This window comes from Lithobates pipiens, unplaced genomic scaffold (genome assembly GCF_037356315.1).
Source record: "Lithobates pipiens isolate NorthernLeopardFrog02 unplaced genomic scaffold, aLitPip1_a1.2 Scaffold_3, whole genome shotgun sequence".
NCBI classification, from domain to species: Eukaryota; Metazoa; Chordata; class Amphibia; order Anura; family Ranidae; genus Lithobates; species Lithobates pipiens.
Genome location: NW_027507790.1, coordinates 178,022,945 through 178,045,074, shown reverse-complemented (window position 1 = coordinate 178,045,074; position 22,130 = coordinate 178,022,945). Strand labels below are relative to the sequence as shown.

Below are 22,130 nucleotides of genomic sequence, written 5' to 3'. Positions count from 1 at the left end.
GTGGTTGTAAAGGGAGAAGGTTTATTGCCTCGCTGCATTCTATGCAGCAAGGTAAAAAAAATAACCCTTAACATGCAGTTTCCCTCACAGCCACCCCTAAATACAAACCTGAGCCTGAAATTTAGAACAAGCTTGGAGCCTCTCTGCTGCCAGTATGGTTTGAGGGTGCTGCACAACTGTTTTAAGAATATGGAAAAACTCCGTGCTGTATTTGGCTCGAAACGCATTGCCTTTAATTGCTTCTGCTATGTCTGTGATGTCAGGGTTGTTTTTTTTTTTTATTTATTTTTTTTTTCCCCCCCAATAAAGATATTGGAGTGCACCAAATTCCAGACTTTTTTTTTTTGTTCCTTTACCTGAGCTTGATTCAGAGATGTGCCTGAGGCTTTCTTGGCTCTCTCATTCCTCACTGGTTTAGATACAGCATCGGGAGCCATTTGCTTCTGTTGTCAGTGAGGAGTGAGTGGGGCCTGGGCTGAGCCACATTTTGTCTTATGAATACACAAAGCGGGACCCGGGAGTGAGCACACACACGAGTGCCTCCATAGCAAGCGGTTTGCTATTGGGGCAATCGCAGAAGGAGTCAGGAACGCTTGTAGGGGACCCCAGAAGAGGATTGGGGCTAAGCTGTGCAAAACCATTGTACAGAGCATGCAAGTATGACTTGTTTTTAGTTAAAAAAAAAAAAAAAAAAAATCCAACCTTTTGTTAATCGCTTCCGCAAATGATTTTTTTTTATCTTCTATGCACATTTTGCCTGTGTGCAGGACAAGGTATCCTGTGTGATCAGGACCTCAAATGTTCTGTACATTAGTAGACTCCTGGAACTTGGATACCTTGAGATATATATATATATATATATATATATATATATATATATATATATATATATATATATATATATATATATATATATATATATATATATATATATATATATATATATATATATATATATATATATATATATATTTTTTTTTTATCTCTGCCTTTTTGAGCTCGTTCAGACGTGGTGTAAGGCTGGCTGTAGACATTTGTCTGGTTCAGCAGGTTCCGGATGGTTTTTTTGTGGTCTCTCCCCTTGATTAAATTCGATCTAACGATTGCCTTCTTTCAAACGGCATGTTTGAAAACTTTTCTTGATCAGCATCTGCAGCCACTTATCGGTGTATTCTGGCAGTGGAGCGTTCCGAATACACGGGGGTTTATTTATTAAAACCGGGGAGTGTAAAATATGGTGCTGCTCTGCATAGAATCAGCTGCCCCCCCCCCCCCTTTTTTTTTTTTTTTTTTTATTATTTTTTTTTTTTTTGGAAAGCCTAATTAAACAATACTCAAGTTAGAAGCTGATTGGCTACCATTACCATGCACAGCTGCACCAGATTTTGCGTACTCCAGTTTCAGTAAATCAACCCCAATGTTTCAGTGGGGAGGATCCCTCTGTCCACCTCACTTTGTGTGGATGGGGAGTCCGTTCACTTTTTCAATCAGCCCTCCGGGTGGTTTGTTTGGGGGGCGGTGGGGGGGGGAACCTATCCATCATCCACTGCCAACAAATTACTCCCCCCCCCCCCCCACCACCACCTTTCAAACGCCAGGCAAATGAGAGATGAGTATGGATTGTGACGTTTTGTATTTATTAGGTCGTAGTCTGTAAGAAAACACGATAATTTAAACCTTGCTTGATCTTTTGTTTATGGAGCAATGACTCTCCATGCAACATGGTTTGTTGCTCTTTAATGTCGGATAAATACATTTCTTTCTCTTGTTCCTTGTAGTTCCTTCCTAGTCTAATATCCATCCTTCTGGTAGATCGGGGATGATCGGAGACTTGCTGTCCTGCCCATCCTCCCTTCTTACAGTTGGAAGTCATCAGATGTCCCAGTAGTAGCCTTTGGAATTTCTCAAGTCCATTTGGGTGTGTCTGTAATGTTGGAGACTCTGCAGAACGCTTCTTGAAAATGTCTAGATCCAGATACAAAGTGCATTTCAGGATTTGTAAAATGAATGTTCTTTCTGCAGCGTTTAGTTTGTTTATAGAACTTTTTGTTTTAAAGATTTTTTTTTTTTTTTTTTTCCTTTATGCCTTTTGGGGCTTATTCAAATGTGATTCAGCCCTTTACAGTGTGAAGTTACCTTTTTTGTTTACTTTTCTGTCCTAGTGTCGAGCTGCATGCTGGAAACCCTCATTTAGTGTTGGTGAATGGACATGTCCTGGATGCATGCATCCCCTCGTACTTGTGGAACTTGGCTGTGCGGATGAGTCTGTACAGCTGATGTGTATCCATTTATGAATAGCGGCCTCCTGAATGCAGTTCAGTGCTGGGACAGCATGTAAGCAAAGGGCCCTTCAAATTGTGTGGCGATTAAATGCACTTTTAGTCATTTTGTGTGTGTGTGTGTGCTGGGAGACGCATGGCGGTGTTGGATCACCTCATTGTGTGGTGTGTGTGAATTCTCAACCCCCCCCCCCCCGCAGAACGTGATTAAAATGTCATGAGTTATGTTAAAAAAAAAAAAAAAAAAAAAAATTACTGCCTGTAATTTTGTACTTTATTTTTTGTCTGCTGCACACCACAGCAACACATTTTGCCTTGTCTGTATTGGGGCTGATTTGTAAAATGATGCCAGCATAGCTGCAATGCCTCTGGTGTGAACAAGCCCTAAATGCGTCATTTAACCCGGCTAATGAAAAAATGTGACAAGACCAACCCTTAATTTGCCTTCATCTACCATTTACTCTGTGATAGTAATTGATCGGAGGCTGTTGGCTGTAGCTCAAGAAATGATCCTGTGATTGTTTCGAATAGAGGGGGAAAAAAAACAAATCACTTTCTTAGGAAAGCAGGCAGTAAAAATGCAAAGTCAGTCTAATCTCTGGGTCCCCTCCCTCATCACAAAGAAGCTTTTAAGCTGGCCATACATATATACAATTTTTTTATTTTATTTAGATTTATCTTCACCTACGGTATGTAGTGCAATCGCCTGCCTGATTACATACAGATTGACTTCCATATAAGCTTTGGTAGATCCTAAGGCTGCTTTCACACCGCAGCGGGAGCGGCGTCGGCGGTAAAGTGCCGCTATTTTTAGCGGCGCTTTACCATCGTTTTAGCGGCGGTGTGCGGGCGCTAGCGGGGTGGTTTTAACCCCCGCTAGCGGCCGAAAAGGGGTTAAACCCGCCCGGCGGTATTGCCGCGGTGTCCCATTGATTTCAATGGGTAGGAGCGGTTTAGGACCAGTGAATACACCGCTCCTTCACCGCTGCAAAGATGCGGCTAGCAGGACTTTTTTCACCGTCCTGCCAGCGCATCGCTCCAGTGTGAAAGCCCTCCGGCTTTCACACTGGAGTTAAAGGGGCCGGTTTTTTTCAGGCGTTACACAGGCGCTATTTTTAGCGCTGTAACGCCTGAATACTGCCCCAGTGTGAAAGCAGCCTTAAGGAAAATTGTGTTGCCAGCCTTACTTTAAAAAAAATTATTTTCCCTAACTTCTGCCTGTAGCACCTAGGTGAGGGTGGCCTCGTTCTCTATCCAGCAGATCCCCTGGAATGCTGAATATCGCCAATCTCAGGAGTAGTTACTACCCCCACTATGCTGCACCTTCATATTTCAGATGCATGGCTTCCTTTTGAAATGTGGCTAGCCATTGTCCCCTGTAGTACAGAAGATAATTTATATGTACAAATGTTTTTATGCTGAAAGCTGCTATTGGGACTCGTCCCTTATATTGTAATGTGAACTTTCCATTTTCTGCAATGTCGTCTTTAATTCTCTGTACTGGGAGATATATTGGCAGCCATTGCTGGTTGCTCCTTCGGGAAATGCTTATTTTTGTGCTTTTTGAGCTTCTGACCTGGTACAAGTAAGCAAATCCTAGATTTATGATTTAACAGCTGCTTGCAGGACAGACGGCAAGCAAGGTATAACTGAAGTCTGCATTCTGGTTTCATTGCCAGCGCCGGGGCTGTTCAACGCTGTAGATGTGTTTTTTTTTTTTGTTTTTTTTCACTGCAAGTCCCCTAAAGTGCTTTTGCAATGGCATCACTTCTCCTGTGGATTCTGAGGACCCCATCACTGGACAGCCAAAAGGAAGCATACATATTAAGGCAGTGAGATGGACACCCAAAGAGGGACTTCTCTGATGTAGAGAGAAATTGAGGCTGGAGCACCATGTGACGGCAGCTTTAGGTGAATAAAAAAAAAAGCTTTGAGTCACAGGAGGTCACTGAAGACAGGACCCAACCAGGTATGTCTCTGCACAACAAATCTTTTAGTGGCTTTGTGAGTATGTAGACGCTGTTACATGGCATGTAATGAGTTTTTCATAGTCTTGGTTTAATGTCACTTGTATAGAAAGATGACAGCGGTGGGGTGGCTTTCTTCTGTGATTATGCCCCACTCTCAGTGCACCTTTGCGGGTGATTGATGGCATGCTGTGTCCCTGAGACACAACGCATCCCCATCTCTGTTAAGAGCCAATGACAAGGCTCTTTACCCATGTGATCAGTTGTGTCCAATCATGGCTGATCATATGTAAACAAGGAAAGCCAGTTTTTGGCTTTCCTCTTAAGCCTCATACATACGATTGGACTTTGTACAAACTTTTCCATGGATTTTTTTTGTACAAAGGGTGTCGGCCGTGAACTTGTATTGCATACACACAGCAGGACTTTTTCAGCCAACTTTCACCAAATCACGTGGTTTTTCTGCTCTTTAGCACCACCTTTGACCAACTTCTGTATTGTTGTCTGATCTTTTGCATTGGTTCTGAGCATGCCTGTTTGTACTTTGTAAAAAAAAAAAAAAAAACCTATGGGTTTTCTATACACACGATCGGACTTTGCTCCATCAGACTTTTGTTGCTGGAAAGTTTGTCTGTTCGCACAGCCAACAAGTCCGATGAAAACCAAAAAAGTTTGTCCGATGGACACACGGTCGGATGTTGCCTTAAAACAGCTTATTTACATGTTTGTCAAAAAGTCTGATCGTGTGTATGGGCCTTTACAATGAGTGTGAGGAGTCGATCAGTGGCCTTTTCTCAAAGGGGAGACCTGTACTGATCATCAATGCTGCATATTAGTGATTCCTCATCAGTGCAGCCTCTTCAGCACGTATAGGTGAACAAGAGAACTTACGAACTTAAACTTTTTTTTTTTTTTTTTTTTTTTTTCTAACAAACTAAAACATTATATTAAATTTTTTTGCTAAAAAAAAAAAAAAAAAAAAACCCAGTAGTTATTTAAAGAGGAAGTAAACCCTCTGTAAATACTTTAAAGGAACCCCAAAAAGGCAACTTGCAAGACAAAAGCATAATGTGCTGTTATGCATAGCATACTAGCTCATAATGTATTACTTACCTCAGAAGCCGTCCTGAGTTACTTCCGGGTATCGCGGCTCCGGTGCTGTCATTGGCCGGAGCCGTGATGATGTCACTCCCGCGCATGTGTGAGGGAAATGCCGGTAACAGCATGCAGACTGATGCAGCAGTACGTAAGTGCTATTGCCTCAGTTTGCTCTAGTGCGCATCTGCCAATGTCATTGGCTCTTGCAGGGGGGATATCTCATAAACCATGTAGGTTTAGGACAGTGGCGAACCTTGGCCCTCCAGATGTTTTGGAACTACATTTCCCATGATGCTCATTCACTCTGCAGTGTAGCCGAGCATCATGGGAAATGTAGTGCCAAAACACCTGGGGTGCCAAGGTTCGCCATCACTGGTTTAGGAGATATCCTGGTTAGCCTTAATATAGGCTTACCTGTAGCATAAAGTTTTTTTTAAAAAAAAAGAGGGGGGGGGGGTTTACAACCACTTTAAATCCCACAAAAATTCAGATTTTTGGTGGAATTTTTTTTATAAAAAGTTGGGTTCAGTGTTGCATGACTGCACAACTGTCATTCAAAGTGTAACAGTGCTGAGAGCTGATAATTGGCCTGGGCAGCACAGGGGTGAAAGTTCCCTGTATGGACGTTGATAGCCAATCCACAAATGTGAGGTTTGAGATTCGGCTTGTACAGCTAGGTAGTGCCCTGATAATTCGGATCTTTTAATATGACCATTTACATAGTAGACTGTAAGGAAACTGTTTACCACTTTTAAGTTTTCTTTCATCTACTGCTTGATTTCAGCGTATATACAGTCATTGTGGTTGAAAGCAGTGATGAGTGGTTGTGGGTTAGGTAATGTTTGCTCTAGAGTAGTAGAACTTATTTTACAATTGAGGATCACCAGGAAGCTGTCATTTCCTTCCTGGACTTCTTCCAATGTGTTTTAACTGACACTTGACTAAAAAAGCTGTAAATTAGATCTACAGTAGGTGGTCTCCATAATTTTTTTTTTTTTTTTTTTTTTTTGCAGTGGTTTTTGGCTGATTTTCTATTTTTGTAATTTATTGAATTTTTGTTTTAATACTACAGTATTCTGGTTGCTGTTGTGGTCGTTTTTACATAATGCAGAAATAGAGCAATTTGCTCACAAAATAGTGCTGATGCTTTTTGTTTTCTATAGTGCGACCCATTCTTTGCTGTAGAGCATAAGATTTAGTAATTGCACTTTTGGTGAACTTGTCCTCTCCCAATCTGAAAATTGATGTGGACTGCTTTTTTTTTTTTTTTTTTTTTTTTTTTTTTAAGAACTAGAGAAGTTGATGTAATACTATTAGGAACATTTTCATCATTATTTCATTTAGAAAAGTTATACTTTTTTTTTTTTTTTTTTCCTACATTTTGTTTCTGGTGGGACAAAGTACCTGTAGTATTTTCCCCCATCTTTCTAGGTACCTTAAAACAGTCTGTTGGACAGGCTGTGATGGCTGACCGAATCAGCGATTGTGATGTCATCTGCCTACCATGTATCATAAAATACAAGGCTTCCTTTTGAGTGGCTGAGCAGCGCTGGACTTGATTTTGTTTCAGGGATGGGAAGTCTTGTACCACTGCTGGAACACAACACATTTGTAGCTAATGCTATGTACAGTTTATACAGAGCTGACAGCCCCTGCATGTATTCAAGGAAAAAGCTGGTTTGATCCACTTGAAAAATGTAGGGTTGGCTCACAACATGAAGAACCTCATGTCAGCCATCAGAACTTTATGAAATGTCTGTGTGACATTTCAATAAAGTTTGCCAAAAAAAAACCTGCTGTGATCGTCTGGCTGCACACCAGCAGAGTTTGACATTCTTGCCTAGATGAGCATGGAAGCACGGGGTGGGTGGACTGAGAATCGAGTTAAAAGAAAAGGGTATATAGAAGTGTAAGCAAAGAAGAAAAAGTTTGTGTGGTCTTTTATATTTAAAGTGTATTTATTATAATGCAATATTTACCAGCTCTGTGCAATGGTTTTGTAGCCCCCGAGCATCCTCATCTCTGGCACCATGCCAGCATTCCTGGCTCCTCTTCTTTGTATGTTTCCTTAAGAAGCTGCTTCCTGTTGCAGCACACCTGCTGGCTCAATCCTCAGTAGCGCTACCTGTGTCCATAGACAGAGGTTCATTAACTTTTTATTGCAGAGAATGCGTTGGTGCCGGTTCACACAGGGGCGACCTCTTAGGCGAGTTCGCTGCCTGACAGGTCGCGCTTCATGCATCGCAATGGAACTTTTCTAATAGAAGCGACTCAAGTCGCTCCTACTTAGAAAAAGGTTCCTCTGCTACTTTGGGGCGACTTTGGAGCAGCTTGCATCGACTTCTATACGGAAGTCGTTTTGCAAGCTGTGCAGCGTGACTTTAAAGTCGGATGACTTTGAAGCCACCCCTGTGTGAACCAGCACATAAGGTAAAAAAACCCTGCCTTTTTAGAACCACTTTAAATTCATAACAGTGGATGATTAGTGATGTAAAGTGGACTTTAGTGTTTGGAGGTTTACTTTTTAAATTGGCCAGATGTCTCTCTCCAGCATCTACTGAATCCTCAGTTTTGTATGGCCAGTCCTTTTAAATCTTCGGTTGCCAGGCTCATTGTGATTTATATGAATGCATGGCAGTATAGTGTATATTGTGTCTTGTGCTGCTCTCACAAAATATTTAATTTCATTTGTTTTCTAGTGGACGAACTATATCCATGGCTGGCAGGATCGATGGGTTGTCCTGAAAAACAACACCTTAAGCTATTATAAGTCGGAAGATGAGACTGAATATGGCTGCAGGGGATCCATCTGTCTCAGCAAAGCTGTTATCACGGTAAGCTTTACTTATCCTAATCTTCCAGTGTGTAATTTCTCCTCTAGGTAGGCATTTACTAGGGTTTTGTTTGTAATTCAACTTGCCACACTAAGGCAAGGCTGTACATTATGCAATTTTCCTTCCTTCAACCCCTTAAAAATTGCTCAATTCTTCCATCAGCACAGTTGGAGCCTTTTCTGTCAAGTGGTTGGGGGGGGGGGGGGTTTCCTGCACACAACGAGAAAATAGCTTTTAGATTTTAAATACTGTATATAGGGTAACATTCATAATATTGGCTACTCATTGCACTCCATTACCCACATGAAGACCCCTGAAACACGCCAGTATGAGATTCTAGAATCCAGAATCTTCTATGCTCGCCTGCCCTGGGTCCCTGACAAATGATGATGATGTATGTCAGATACACTGTAGTATACATGTTGGCTCAAGTAGCTTCCTCCTTTTTACTATTTTCTTCAAAACCTTTCTGGAATGGACACAATGCATTGGCTCAGATGCAGCTTGCTGTGGGGGTGCTCAGCAGAAGAGAGGGGCTAGGAGCGCCAGTGAGACCCAAGAAGAGGAAGCTCTGTGCAAAACCACTGCGCTGAGCAGGCAAATCTAATCTCATTATAAACAAAAAGCAAGGCCTTAGTATCTAAGTCAACAGCTTTAAATGCATCATAAAAATGGCCTAAAAAAATTATAATTTTCTGAATATTTACTCCCTAGGTAGGGCTTAAGCTTTTAGCAATGAATTGTATTCCATAGTTGCATTTATCCAGCTTGAACTGATGAAGATATGCATACTTCATCCTGGAGTGATGACATGTGGAAGCTGAAAATCGCTGACGTTTCTGCTACAGTGATAGCAGCAAACTTTGGGTTCAACGCTGAGCAACTGCCCTTCTGCATAGTAAATTCAATTAAATGAATTTTGATTGATAAAATAATCCTTTTAGCTATCAATTTCATTAAGTCACTGTTGGATAAGTGTTTTTATCAAACAATAAGAATTTATATCGGTCAAAACTTTAACTTTTTGTATTGGACATTATTTAAATCACGTCAAAGATCAATCCAACTATTACCGGTATGTACAGCATTTAAAGGGTTGTGTGTGGTGTGTGTTTTTTTTTTTTTTTTTTTTTTTTTTCCCCTTCCCTAATCTGTAATTGTTCCTTAAATGAACTGTTGAACTTTGTTGCCTCTGTTAAAGACCTGCAATAGCAGTTTCCCAACAACATTTTACCATGATCAGTCTACTTGTCTTTTAATATATTGTCTTGACCTTCGCTAGAGTTTGTTTTTTCTGCATATGTGACCTGTTAGATCAACTATTCTAAATATTTATTTAATAGGGGTTCTTTGGTAGGAATAAAGTGCATGTAGCCACATATCATATTAATGTGCATAGTAACGGCACATTTTATGTCTACCACAATCTTAAAGGGGGGGGGGGTTGTGATTTCCCCCCCCCCCCCCCCCCTTGTTGTTGACCCTGTTATTCAGGACTGTCTGTTTTCAAAGCATAACACTGTTTTTTTTACACACAGTAGGAAAGTCTGAAAACGAAAAAAACCTTGCAGGTTCACCAGATATTTGGGAGTAGCTGCAGCATACAAAAGGAGGCTGGGTTTGCAGTACATTATAGTAAATCGGACTTGTAGCCCTTGAAAATCCTTACATCAGATTTTGACATGTGACCCTTTTAATCGGTGTGTTAGAAAAACTTTCAGAACATAAGATGAGCAATGGTAGTGTATATAAATCTTTTGAGCACTGGTTTGCTTTAAAAGAGGGTGTGTGTGTGTGCGTGTGTGCGCACATTGAATTGTGGAGTGACGGGGAGCAGCCGATGGGTATTACTCCAGGCACCTGGCGGATCTGGACTTTATTATTGTGATGACGCTGTGCCTGGATTGATTCCTGTGATGTCAGCAGAGAACAGACTTCATCCCTCTCTGCTTAAAATGGATCACAAAACGAGTTGCACTCCTGTGACCCATAGGAGAAGCCCAGGCAAACGAGCTCAGGCTGGATTTCTCCTTTTCAATAACTGTATCAGTTAGAGGGGTTATGACCCCCTCATAGCCATAATTAAATACTAACTTTTTTTTTTGTCGGAGAGCTGAAATTGCACTCTGCGGAACCAGGTTTTTTTTGGTCGAAGTATAGATCTATATTTGTTGCAAGCATGTTTGAAGCCAGTGGTAAATGACCTTTTTCTGCTGTCACTTTTCTATGTGAAAGCTGATTTAGAGAAGGGACAAACTCCCCTTCAGAGAACATGGGGAAAGAACGGAGGCTGTACATCAGGCTGTGTGCTGGAGGTCCCTCCTCATCAATATTTTTATTTAATTTTTCTATTTCTCTTGGTGTCAGAAAAACTTGTCAGATTCATGCTGATAGCAGAGAAATTACACTATTGTTCTTAATTGAAACAAGGACACACTACAGAGGGATATGATTTGTTCATTTTCATATCTGAGGTTTACAACCACTTTAATTTTGTCTTATTTGCACTCACATGTCAGTAGTCGAGTCTGCAATGAGAGAAGCCAAATAACAGAGGCTTTATTTTGATGCAAGGGCCTGTTGCGTGCAAGTTCCCATAGCAGCCGATCAGATTATGGTTTATGGCCATCCTACTTGTAAACTAAATGGTTGGATTCAGCCGATGATTGGATTATCCATCTAGCATTCAGGTTTTAAATTACACCTGTCATGAGACACATGAGTTTTGCCATTTCTGCCCTTTTAAAAAAACAAAAACCTGGCTTTGCCTGGTGTCTGGGCTTTTGAGCCATAGACCTGGAACAAGTATGCAACAAATGGAAGTTGCATAGCAATGAAGAACTCCTTAGATCTAGACTTGTTCCAGGACAGACCACAAAGTGTTTTGATATTGCAGTGATTCTACCTGTGATTCAAAATGCCCAGGTTTAAATGCAGCCTTGGAGTGCAGACAAAGTATCCCACGATGGAAAGTAAACTGCCAGTCCTTGTCAACTTCAATTTGGTCAGGAAGGATTACTAAGTAAAACTCTCTGCCTTGCCACAGGGTAAAGCAACCGGTTTCCTCTAATGCAGACCTATAAAAGCCTATGTTCTTGGCTTCCATTGGCTCACTGCTCTGATCAGCTGGCAGTAGTGAAAGCAAAGCTTCTCTTTGGCCAGATGCAGGGTTACAGTGCCTTGCGAAAGTATTCGGCCCCCTTTAACTTTTCAACCTTTTGCCACATTTCAGGCTACAAACATAAAGATATAAAAATTTTATTTTTTGTGAAGAATCACCAACAAGTGGGACACAATTGTGAAGTGGAACGAAATCTATTGGATAATTTTTTAAACTTTTTTAGCAAATAAAAAACTGAAAAGTGGTGCGTGCAAAATTATTCGGCCCCTTTACTTTCAGTGCAGCAAACTCACTCCAGAAGTTCAGCGAGGATCTCTGAATGATCCAATGTTGTCCTAAATGACTGATGGTGATAAATAGAATCCACCAGTGTGTAATCAAGTCTCTGTATAAATACACCTGCTCTGTGATAGTCTCAGGGTTCTGTTGAAAGTGCAGAGAGCATCATGAAGACCAAGGAACACACCAGGCAGGTCAGTGAAACTGTTGTGGAGAATTTTAAAGCCGGATTTGGATACAAAAAGATTTCCCAAGCTTTAAACATCCCAAGGAGCACTGTGCAAGTGATCATTTTGAAATGGAAGGAGTATCAGACCACTGCAAATCTACCCAGACCTGGCCGTCCCTCTAAACTTTCAGCTCAGACAAGGAGAAGACTGATCAGAGATGCAGCCAAGAGGCCCATGATCACTCTGGATGAACTGCAGAGAATTACAGCTGAGGTGGGAGTCTGTCCATAGGACAACAATCAGTCGTACACTGCACAAATCTGGCCTTTATGGAAGAGTGGCAAGAAGAAAGCCATTTCTCAAATATATCCATAAAAAAATCTCATCTAAAGTTTGCCACAAGCCACCTGGGAGACACACCAAACATGTGGAAGAAGGTGCTCTGGTCAGATGAAACCAAAATCTAACTTTTTGCCCATAATGCAAATTGATATGTTTGGCGTAAAAGCAACACAGCTCATCACCCTCAACACACCATCCCCACTGTCAAACATGGTGGTGGCAGCATCATGATTTGGGCCTGCTTTTCTTCAGCAGGGACAGGGAAGATGGTTAAAATTGAGGGGAAGATGGATGCAGCCAAATACAGGACCATTCTGGATGAAAACCTGTTGGGAGTCTGCAAAAGACCTGAAACTGGGACAGAGATTTATCTTCCAACAAGACAATGATCCCAAACGTACAGCAAAATCTACAAAGGAATGGTTTACAAATAAACGTATCCAGGTGTTAGAATGGCCAAGTCAAAGTCCAGACCTGAATCCAATTGAGAATCTGTGGAAAGAGCTGAAAACTGCTGTTCACAAACGCTCTCCATCCAACCTCACTGAGCTCGAGCTGTTTTGCAAGGAAGAATGGGCAAAAATTTCATTCTCTCGATGTGCAAAACTGATAGAGACATACCCCAAGCAACTTGCAGCTAATTTTTAATTTTGCATGCTCCACTTTTCATTTTTTTTTATTAGTTAAAAAAGTTTCAAAAATCCAATAATTTCATTCCACTTCAGAATTATGTCCCGCTTGTTGGTGATTCTTCACAAAAAATTAAAATTTTATATCTTTATGTTTGAAGCCTGAAATGTGGCAAAAGGTTGAAAAGTTCAAGGGGGCTGAATACTTTCGCAAGGCACTGTATGGTCTTCCCTGTAACAGTGTTCGGCTCAGTGCATACGAGTCACATGTTGCTGTAACGGAAGGTCCTACAATCTGAGTGTTTCCGTCATGTACCGCTTCCTTCAGTCTGGAGATGGATATAGGCTATTATAGTCACATATTGGAACCAAGAACTAGGCAGGACTCATTTGGCCGCAGAGCTGGAACATGTTTATTGAACACACTCATCCAATATATACACCACAGGACGACACCCCCCCTCCTGATAATATTACTGTAAGAATGATTAGGACGGGCATATACTATAAGCATTACCTAGATGACTCAATGCCCACCCAGACAGAAATGGGTGAATGGCAATTCCCACCTAGACGATGCTTTCATCAATCAGGATCTCCCTACAGGTCAGGCTTGTGGTCACTTAACTTTTCAGTGCAGTACATATCCTAAACGCATCACCTTCAAACAATAGCAGGAGACCTACTTACAATAAACACATTATGACAACGGGCCCCAGACAGGTGGCTTGCTAATATCGGCTACGAGTTTGAAGCTGACAGAGACCATCATGGCCTTTTTAATGATGGCCTTTTGCACTACATAACAGAACATCTTTCTAAATGCTTGTAGCTCTCTCAAATGCCAGGGCCCATAGTCCAGTAGGCTAGAGGCTAGCCTTCAGTCCCCTCCAAGTCTTGCCTTGGACAAGGCTATCAGTTTTGGCATACCCAGTTGCACTGGGTATTTACTTCTGTTCCCAGAGCTGAACAAAGCAACGGAGGTGCTAACAAAAGGTAAGTGTATGCGGCGTTTAGGGTTGTTAATGCAAATCTGTTGCATTGCCCTGAGCAGAGTGCAGGTTTTTTTTTTCTCTGGTGCCAGGGGACATGTAGACAAAAAATATTAATATCTTGGCTGTATCCTGTTCAGGTCTGTAATCTATTACTGTTATAAGTGTTGCTGTGAATCAGTGAGTTAGTACAAAGGGCGATGAGGGTTATCGGAATGTACAATTGCAGAGTCCACGAGTGGCAAACGGGTTTAATTTCTCATTTGCTTGGAGAAGTCAGAACCATAATACATATATGGTTTATATGGCACTGTGATATTTTAACTGACAATTGCGCAGTCATGTGACAATGTACCCAAATAAAATGTATACAATTTATTTTTTTATTTCCCACAAATAGAGCTTTCTTTTGGTGGTATTTACCTCTGCGGTTTTAGTTTTTTCTTTTGTTTATAGAGCAAAAATAGACAATTTTGGAAAAAAAAAAGCTTTACTCTGCTGCAAAGCATATCCAATATAAAAATGTAAACTCTAATTTCTTCATCAATGGGGTGTTTGTTCTGTCCTTAGTATGCCTGTAAAGTAGCACATCTTTCTTATGTTTTTATAACAGTGCCACAGCAAAATTATAATTTCTAAAGCAAAAGTCATTTAAAATTGTGTGTGTCCCTCCCCCTCTCCCCCCTCTCCCCCTCTCCCCCCTCTCCCCCTCTCCCCCTCTCCCCCTCCATACCAGGCCCTTTAGCTCTGGTATGGATATTAAAGGGAACCAGGCACTATATACTCTGAACAGCAGTCTATATATACTCTGCAGAAAAACTGGGCCTTAGGTGTTGGTGGTAAGCTCTGTTACTCTTGTTGGGGGCAGCAATGGCTCCTGCCGTGAAATATTATAAGTGTACATAATATAACTGGGTACTAACATTTTATAGGTAAAGTTGATCTGGGGAAAATCCGATTGCCTCTCGGGGGACCAGGAAGGGATTTTTTTTATTTCCCCCTGCTTTAGCAAATTGGATCATGCTCTGCTGGGGTTTTTGCCTTCCTCTGGATCAACTGTGGGTATAGAATTTTGTGTATGTGATTATGTATGTATATTTATTTCTTTTGTGGTTGAACTAGATGGACTTGTGTCTGTCTTCAACCTGACTAACTATGTAACAATATATGGTTTCTATGGCTTTTTTTTTTTAGTAAATTTTTTTTTTTTTTTTTTTTTCCCCAATGTTGTCTCTTAAAAGTGGTTTTCTTTCTCGTACATCATGGGACACAGAGACTCAGTAATTACTGATGGGTTATAGGGTATCACTAGGTGATTTGGACACTGGCACACCCTAGACAGTAAGTTCAATCCCCCATATAACCCCCTCCCCCTACTTTGAGGTACCTGTGTGTTGTGTGTTTTTTTTTTTTTTTTTTTTTTTTTTTCCCGCCAGTGTCTTCCTTACTGGGGCCAGCTATGCAAGTGGATCCATTCAAAGTGTCTTTTCCAGACCAATTTGGATGGTACTTTGGCCTCGTGTCCTGAAGAAACAAGGATTTACCTGTAACTCTTCACTTTTTAGAGAGCTGGACCCTGGGACTTTTTGTGAAAAAAAAAAAAAAAAAAATTGTCATATCAGTTTATTTCTTACACACAGCATATGCATACCACAAATTACACCCCAAAACACATTCTGCTATTACTTCTGAGTACGGCGATACCACATGCATGAGACTTTTACAGTGTGGCCACATGCAGAGGCCCAACATGCAGGGAGCACCATCAGGCGTTCTGGAGCACCCAGGCCAATTCTGACATTTCTCTCCTACATGTAAAAATCATTTATTTGCTTGAAAATTACATAGAATCCCAAAACGTTGTATATGTTTTTTTAGCAAACACCCCGGAGAATACAATGGTGGTCGTTGCAACTTTTTATCTCGCACAGTATTTGCGCAGCAATTTTTCGAATGCTTTTATTAGCACAAAACAGTAAAGTTAGCCCAATTTTTGCATAATGTGAAAGATGAAGTTGCGCCGAGTAAATAGATACCTAACATGTCACTTCAAAATTGCACACGCTCGTGGAATGGCGCCAAACGTCGCTACTTAAAAATCCTCATAGGCGACGCTTTAAATTATTTTTTTTTTTTTTACTGGTTACATGTTTGGAGTTAGAGAAGGTCTAGGGCTAGAATTATTGCTCTCGCTCTAACGTTCGCAGCGATGCCTCACGTGTGGTTTGAACACCATTTTCATATGTGGTCGGGACTTGCGTATGCGTTCGCTTCTGCATGCGGGCACATGGAGACAGGGGCGCTTTAAAAAAAAATTCTTATTGTTCATTTTACTTTATTTTAGTTTGACTTTTTTTTTTTTTTTTTCCCAAAAATAAATTTTTTGATCACTTTTATTCCTATTACAAGGAATGTAAACGTCCCTTGTAATAGGAATATAGCATGAAAGGTCCTCTTTACAGTGGGATATGGGGTCAATAAGACCCCACATCTCACCTCTAAGCTGGGAAGCCTGAAATAAAAACAAAAAAAATAAAAAAATAAAAAAGATTCTGGCTTTGATCGTATTGGCGAGTCGGTAGAAGCACCGGAGGGAGGGGGGGTGTCTATGGCTGGGTATCTCCGGGTATGGCTATTTATGGCAGGGTACTGCAGAGTATTGGCGGGGAATTGAGGGGTTACATTTCGGTGAGCAGCGATGTGGGCTCTGCAGAAAATTCAGCCCACAGCGCTGCTGACACCGATCTCTTCCCTCTCCGCTGTACCGATCGGTACAGAGAGGGGGAGGGAGGAACCGGCATCATAACATGACGCCGGTTTGTTTACAAGTGATCACTCTGTCATTTGACGGAGCTATCATGTGGTAAACGGCCGCGATGAGCACAGACCACAGGACACGGCGGTCACGGATGCTCTAGAGTGCGCGCCCCAGAGCGGAATTCTGGGAGGACGAGGGGCCCTCTAATTTTCCAAACCTTATGTCCGCTTGGATGGTGGGGCTACCACCTCCACTCACGGCGCAGGCGCTGTTCAGCTTCGGAGATTTTCTGCGCAGTACGGGGCGGTTGCTATATGATGGCAGGACACTATCTGCCACAACACCGGCAGTTGACACCGCCATTTCCTCCGTAAACAAAAGCCTGACTTGTCCTGTTGACAACGCTCAGATGCTTAGGGATCCAACTGATAAGAAAATTGAATTCCTATTAAGTTTTCTCCTTGGCAGGTTCAGTAGCTCAACCTGCAGTGGCAGCAATTAGAGTCTGTCAATATTTTGAGAGACCATGTTAAACAGGTGCTTAAAGCTTTACTTGAACAGCAAGCCCTGGGGTTACCTAACCTACCAGCGGCTTTGTGTTTTGCTGTTGATGCTATCGGAGAGATTCTATCCTTCAGACCTCTCACCTTACGCTTGGATTGGTACACATGTGTAGAATCTTATGGCTGAAAAATTGGTCAGCCAAATCGCCGTGTAAGAAACTTCTGGCGGGATTTCCCTTTCGTGGTGCAAAACTGTTTGGAGAGGATTTAGACAATTATATCCAAAGGATCTCTAGTGGGAAAAGCGCCCTTTTATCAGTCAAGAAAAGGAGTAAACGTCCCTCCTTTAACCACTTCCCAACCAGCGCAAGATGTACGTCGACAGAATGGCACGGGCAGGCATATTGGCGTACATGTACGTCCAATATTCGTTGCCGCCGTGCCATCGGGAGCGCGCCGCCGGCGGTGCGCTCCCGTGCTGGTCGGGACCCCCGTGAGTCCGGTCGCGGGACCCGCGGACTCGATCGCCGCGGGCATCCCCGCGATCGTCTCACGGAGCGGCCGAATGGAGGAAATGCTGTATAAACAACATTTTTCCATTCTGCCTAGCAAGTAGTGACGCTGATCTCTGCTCCATGTGATTGGAGCAGAGATCAGTGTACACTAAATGACAGCCCAACCCCCCCACAGTTAGTAACACACCCTAGGAACACTTAACCCCTACACTGCCACCCACTGGTTAACCCTTTCACTGCCAGTGTCATTTACACAGGAATCACTGCATTTATATAGCAGTGATTACTGTATAAATGACAATGGTCCCAAAAATGTGTCAAAAATGTCCGATGGGTCCCCCACAATGTCGCAGTCACAATAAAAATCGCAGATCGCCGCCATTACTAGTAAAAAAAAAAAAAAAAATAATAAAAAATTATTAATAAAAATGCTATAAAACTATCCCTATTTTGTAAACGCTATAACTTTTGCGCAAACCAATCAATAATCGCTTATTGCGATTTTTTTTTTTTTTTTTTTTTTTTTTTTTTTTTTTTTTTTACCAAAAATATGTAGAAGAATACGTATCGGCCTAAACTGAGGGAAAAAAATGTTTGTTTATATATTTTTGGGGGATATTTATTACAAAAAGTAAAAAATAATGTGTTTTTTTCAAAATTATCGCTCTATTTTTGTTTATAGCGCAAAAAATAAAAACCGCAGGGGTGATCAAATACCACCAAAAGAGAGCTCTATTTGTGGGAAAAAAAGGACGTTAATTTTGTTTGGGGAGCCACGTCGCACGACCGCGCAATTGTCAGTTAAAGCGACGCAGTGCCGAATCGCAAAAAGTGGTCTGGTCTTTGACCAGCAAATTGGTCCGGTCTGAAAGTGGTTAAACGGGCGCTTTCTCCAGTGCCAGGGTCATCGGCCTCCAGACACTCACGACAATCTACTCAATCAGGCTCACAGGTTAAAACTCGGTCATCCCCAGGGACAAAGTCCTGGGGGAGAGGGTCTTCAAGACAAAACGCTAAGACCTCCTTATGAAGGGGCACCCCCGATCACTCGAGTGGGGGGAAGACTACTAAAGTTCTCAGGGCTCAGGCAGGAGGAATTTTGGGACAAATGGGTGGTCTCCACAATAACTCTAGGTTACAAACTAGAATCCCCTTCTCCTCCTCGTTTCCTCAGATCAAACGTACCCAGAGAAAGGCTCTCCTTCTAGCGTTGGAGCGACTATTGTTGCCAAAAGTTATCATGGTAGTTCCCATGCAAGAGCTGGGAATGGGGTTTTATTCAAACCTTTTCCCGGTACCAAAGCCAAATGGAGATGTCAGACCCATTCTAGAGCTCAAAGATTTCTAAAGATACGGTCCTTTCGCATTGGGAATAGATCCGATCGGTAGTATCCATCCTGCAAGGAGAACATCTGGCGTCAATAGACATCAAGGATTCGTACCTGCATGTACCTATCTTTCCCTGCTCATCAAAAATTCCTGCATTTTGAAGTAGAAAAACGCCACTTTGTTTGTAGCTCTGCCTTTTGGGCTAGCTACTGCACCTCAGGTGTTTACAAAGATCTTGGCCCCTCCTCTGGTCAGATTAAGGGCTTAAGGTAAAACAATGGCATACCTAGACAACTTGTTCTGATAGACCAGTCAGTAGCCCGCCTGGACCAAAATTTGGTCGCCACAATCAACTACCTGGAATGCCTAGGTTGGGTCCCCAACTTAGAGGTCTTATTTAAAACCAATAAGAAGACTTAGGCCGCGTACACACGGGCGGACTGTTCGCCCAACTTTGTCCGCTGAACAGTGTTTCAGCGGACAGTCCGCTCGTGTGTGGGCTTCAGCGGACAGTTTCAGCGGACAGTCTGACGAACAAAGTTTTTCGGAATTTCCGTAAGACAGTCCGCTGAAACTTGGTTTTGTCCGTCCCACACTTGGTTTCAGCGGGACAGTCCGCTCGTGTGTAGGCAAGTTGGACGGACTAAGTATCGCGCATACTCAGGGTTTACACGGCCGAAGGTTGCATTGCAGTGTATAGGACGTCGTTTTTCTAGTCCCGTCGTACGTGCCGTTCACGTCATTGCGCACGCTTTCAGCGGACTGTTCGTTCATCGTGTGTGGTCAAGTCCGTTCATGCAAATTTTGAGCGGACTGTTTGTCGGATTGTTTGACGAACAAAGTTGGGCGAACAGTCCGCCCGTGTGTACGCGGCCTTAGAGTATTTGGGTCTGGTCATATACAGCCCAGCAGAGGGTATTCCTACCCCAAGTAAAGATCAGTCCTATAAGAGAACTGATTCAGGTAGTCAGGGCAAAGAAGGGTCCTTATTCGTCTTTGTATGAGGTTGTTGGAAGATGGTGGCTTCCTCCCTACGCTCCATTTCATTCAAGGCTGCTGCAAAACCGTATCCTATCAGCCTGGAACAAGAAGGTTCAGGCATTAGATTTTCCGATGCATCTGTCCCCTACAACGCGTTGGAGCCTCAGCTGGTGGTTGATACCTGAAAATCTGCAGAAAGGAAAATCCTTGTTACCTGGACAGTGGTAATAGATGCCAGTCTTTAGGGTTGGGGGGGGGGGGGGTGCAGTCCTGGAACAGTCGACCAAGGGAGATGGTCCAAGACCGAGAGGGCCTTACCCATGGCTTATATTAGGGCTGCAACTAACGATTTTCATAATCGATTAGTTGGCTGATTTTTTTTTTTTTTTTTTTTTTTTTTTTTATTCCGATTAAGTTGGTTAATAACCTTAAACAAAAAAGTGGTGTATAATTTAGTTAATATGTAACATTAAAAAAAAAAGCAATTTTCACTGTAAAAAATCAAGCCAACAGCTACAAATACTGCAGCTGCTGACTTTTAAAATAAATGGACACTCACCTGTCCCAGGATCCAGCGATGTCTGCAACCGAGGCCGATCGATCGTCTCTCGGATGCCGCCGCCATTCTAGGTGAGGGAATCAGAAAGTGAAGTGGTGCGGCTTCACATCCCGGTTCCCTACTGCGCATGCGTGAGTCTCGCAGCGCAATAGGAATGGTCCGCACTGTCTCTGGGACCCGTGTGTCTCCCAGCAGACGGCGCGCTGGGATAGGAAGGAGGCATAGACTCTATGCCCGGAAGTCGGTGCAAATGCCGGTCTTAGACGGGTATCTGCACCCCCTCCCCATGAAAGGTGCCAATTGTGACACCGGAGGGTTCCAATGAGCGGAAGTTCAACTTTAGGGTGGAACCCCGCTGTAAATATCTCTATGCAGTGGTAAATGTAAATAACCAACTATATGGTTAGAGAGCAAAATCTCGAATCCACTCTGAGAACAGACAGAAGAGATACACTGTATATATGGTTAGAGGAGATATTTCCATTTCCATTCATTTTAAGAACGTTTGTTCGAATGCACAAAGATTTTTAGTCTGAAAATTGATCAGTGTGGCCAGCATAAGGCTCGGTATGCAGTTTGCTTTTGATCTGTCTCTGCAGTGTTTTTTGCTATGCGTTTGTGGTTTTGATTTTTGTGCACATGGTTTTGCTGTGACTTGTTTTTTTTTTGGCCTATTTGTAGTTGGGCAGGTTGCGTGAGTCAGGATATAGATCTCTTTGCGTCCAGGTTCAACAACAAGGTTGACCACTTTGTCAAGAACGAGGGATCCTCTTGCATGCGGGACAGATGCATTGCTAACTCCGTGGCATCAGTTCCCTCTGATTTATGCATTCCCTCCTATTCTGCTACTGCCAATACTTCTTTGCAGGATCAGGCAAGAAAAGAAGTCAGCATGGCCCAGAAGAGCTTGGTATGCAGAAATAGTCAAGATGGCGGTAGGCTCTCCTTGGATCCTACCGTCCTGTCCAGACCTGCTATCCCAGGGACCAGCATCCTACCTTACAAACGCTAAATTTAACGGTTTGGCGCTTGAAACTCACATTCTGAATCGTGGGCTTTTGGGCCCTGTGATGTCTACCTTGATTAATGCAAGAAAGCCAGCTTCCAGAATGATTTATCACAGTCTGGAAAGCGTATGTCTCTTGGTGTGTATCCAGGGGTTGGCACCCCAGAAAATGTCATAGGCAGAATCCTTGAAATTCTGCAAAATGGGTTAAAGATGAAACTGGCCTTCAGTACCATCAAGGGCCAAGTCTCGGCCTTATTGGTTCTGTTTCAACGTCCACTTGCTTCACATTCTTTGGTCCAAAGCTTTATACAAGGGGTAACGTGCCTTTTTTATCCTCCAGTTAGGGCGCCTCTGAACCCCTGGGATATGAATTTGGCTTTGTCAGCTTTACAGAAGCAGCCTTTTTAACCGATGCATCAAATTCCCTTAGTTCTGGTGGCCATTTCTTCTGCCAGAAGAGTATCAGAATTAGCGGCCCTCTGTTGTAAAAAACCGTATCTGATAATGCACAAGGATAGAGTGGTGTTACGCCCTCATCCTAGTTTTCTACCGAAGGTGGTCTCTCAGGTTTTCATCTAAACCAAAATATTGTTCTGCCTTCCTTTTTTCAGGCTGAGACTGCCATCAATTAAGGCAGCTGGCGGATCCAGACTTGGAAAGTCTGGATGACGCGCTACCTCGACTGATGGCAGTGACATCAGCGGAGAGCGGACTTCAGACCGCTCTCTGGTGAAAACTGGTCACAGGAGTGCAAAGCGAATTGCA

At 42.5% G+C, this 22,130-nt stretch overlaps 1 protein-coding gene across 2 annotated transcripts in view; it reads left to right on the top strand.

The window, feature by feature from the left end:
- CERT1 (ceramide transporter 1) overlaps positions 1-22,130 on the top strand; it is a 164,189-nt gene that overhangs the window by 5,674 nt on the left and 136,385 nt on the right. For both annotated transcript variants that reach the window (XM_077462546.1, XM_077462547.1), the window contains exon 2: positions 8,044-8,178. In XM_077462546.1, coding sequence (XP_077318672.1) covers positions 8,044-8,178 — 135 coding nt within the window. The remainder of the gene's footprint in view (positions 1-8,043; positions 8,179-22,130) is intronic.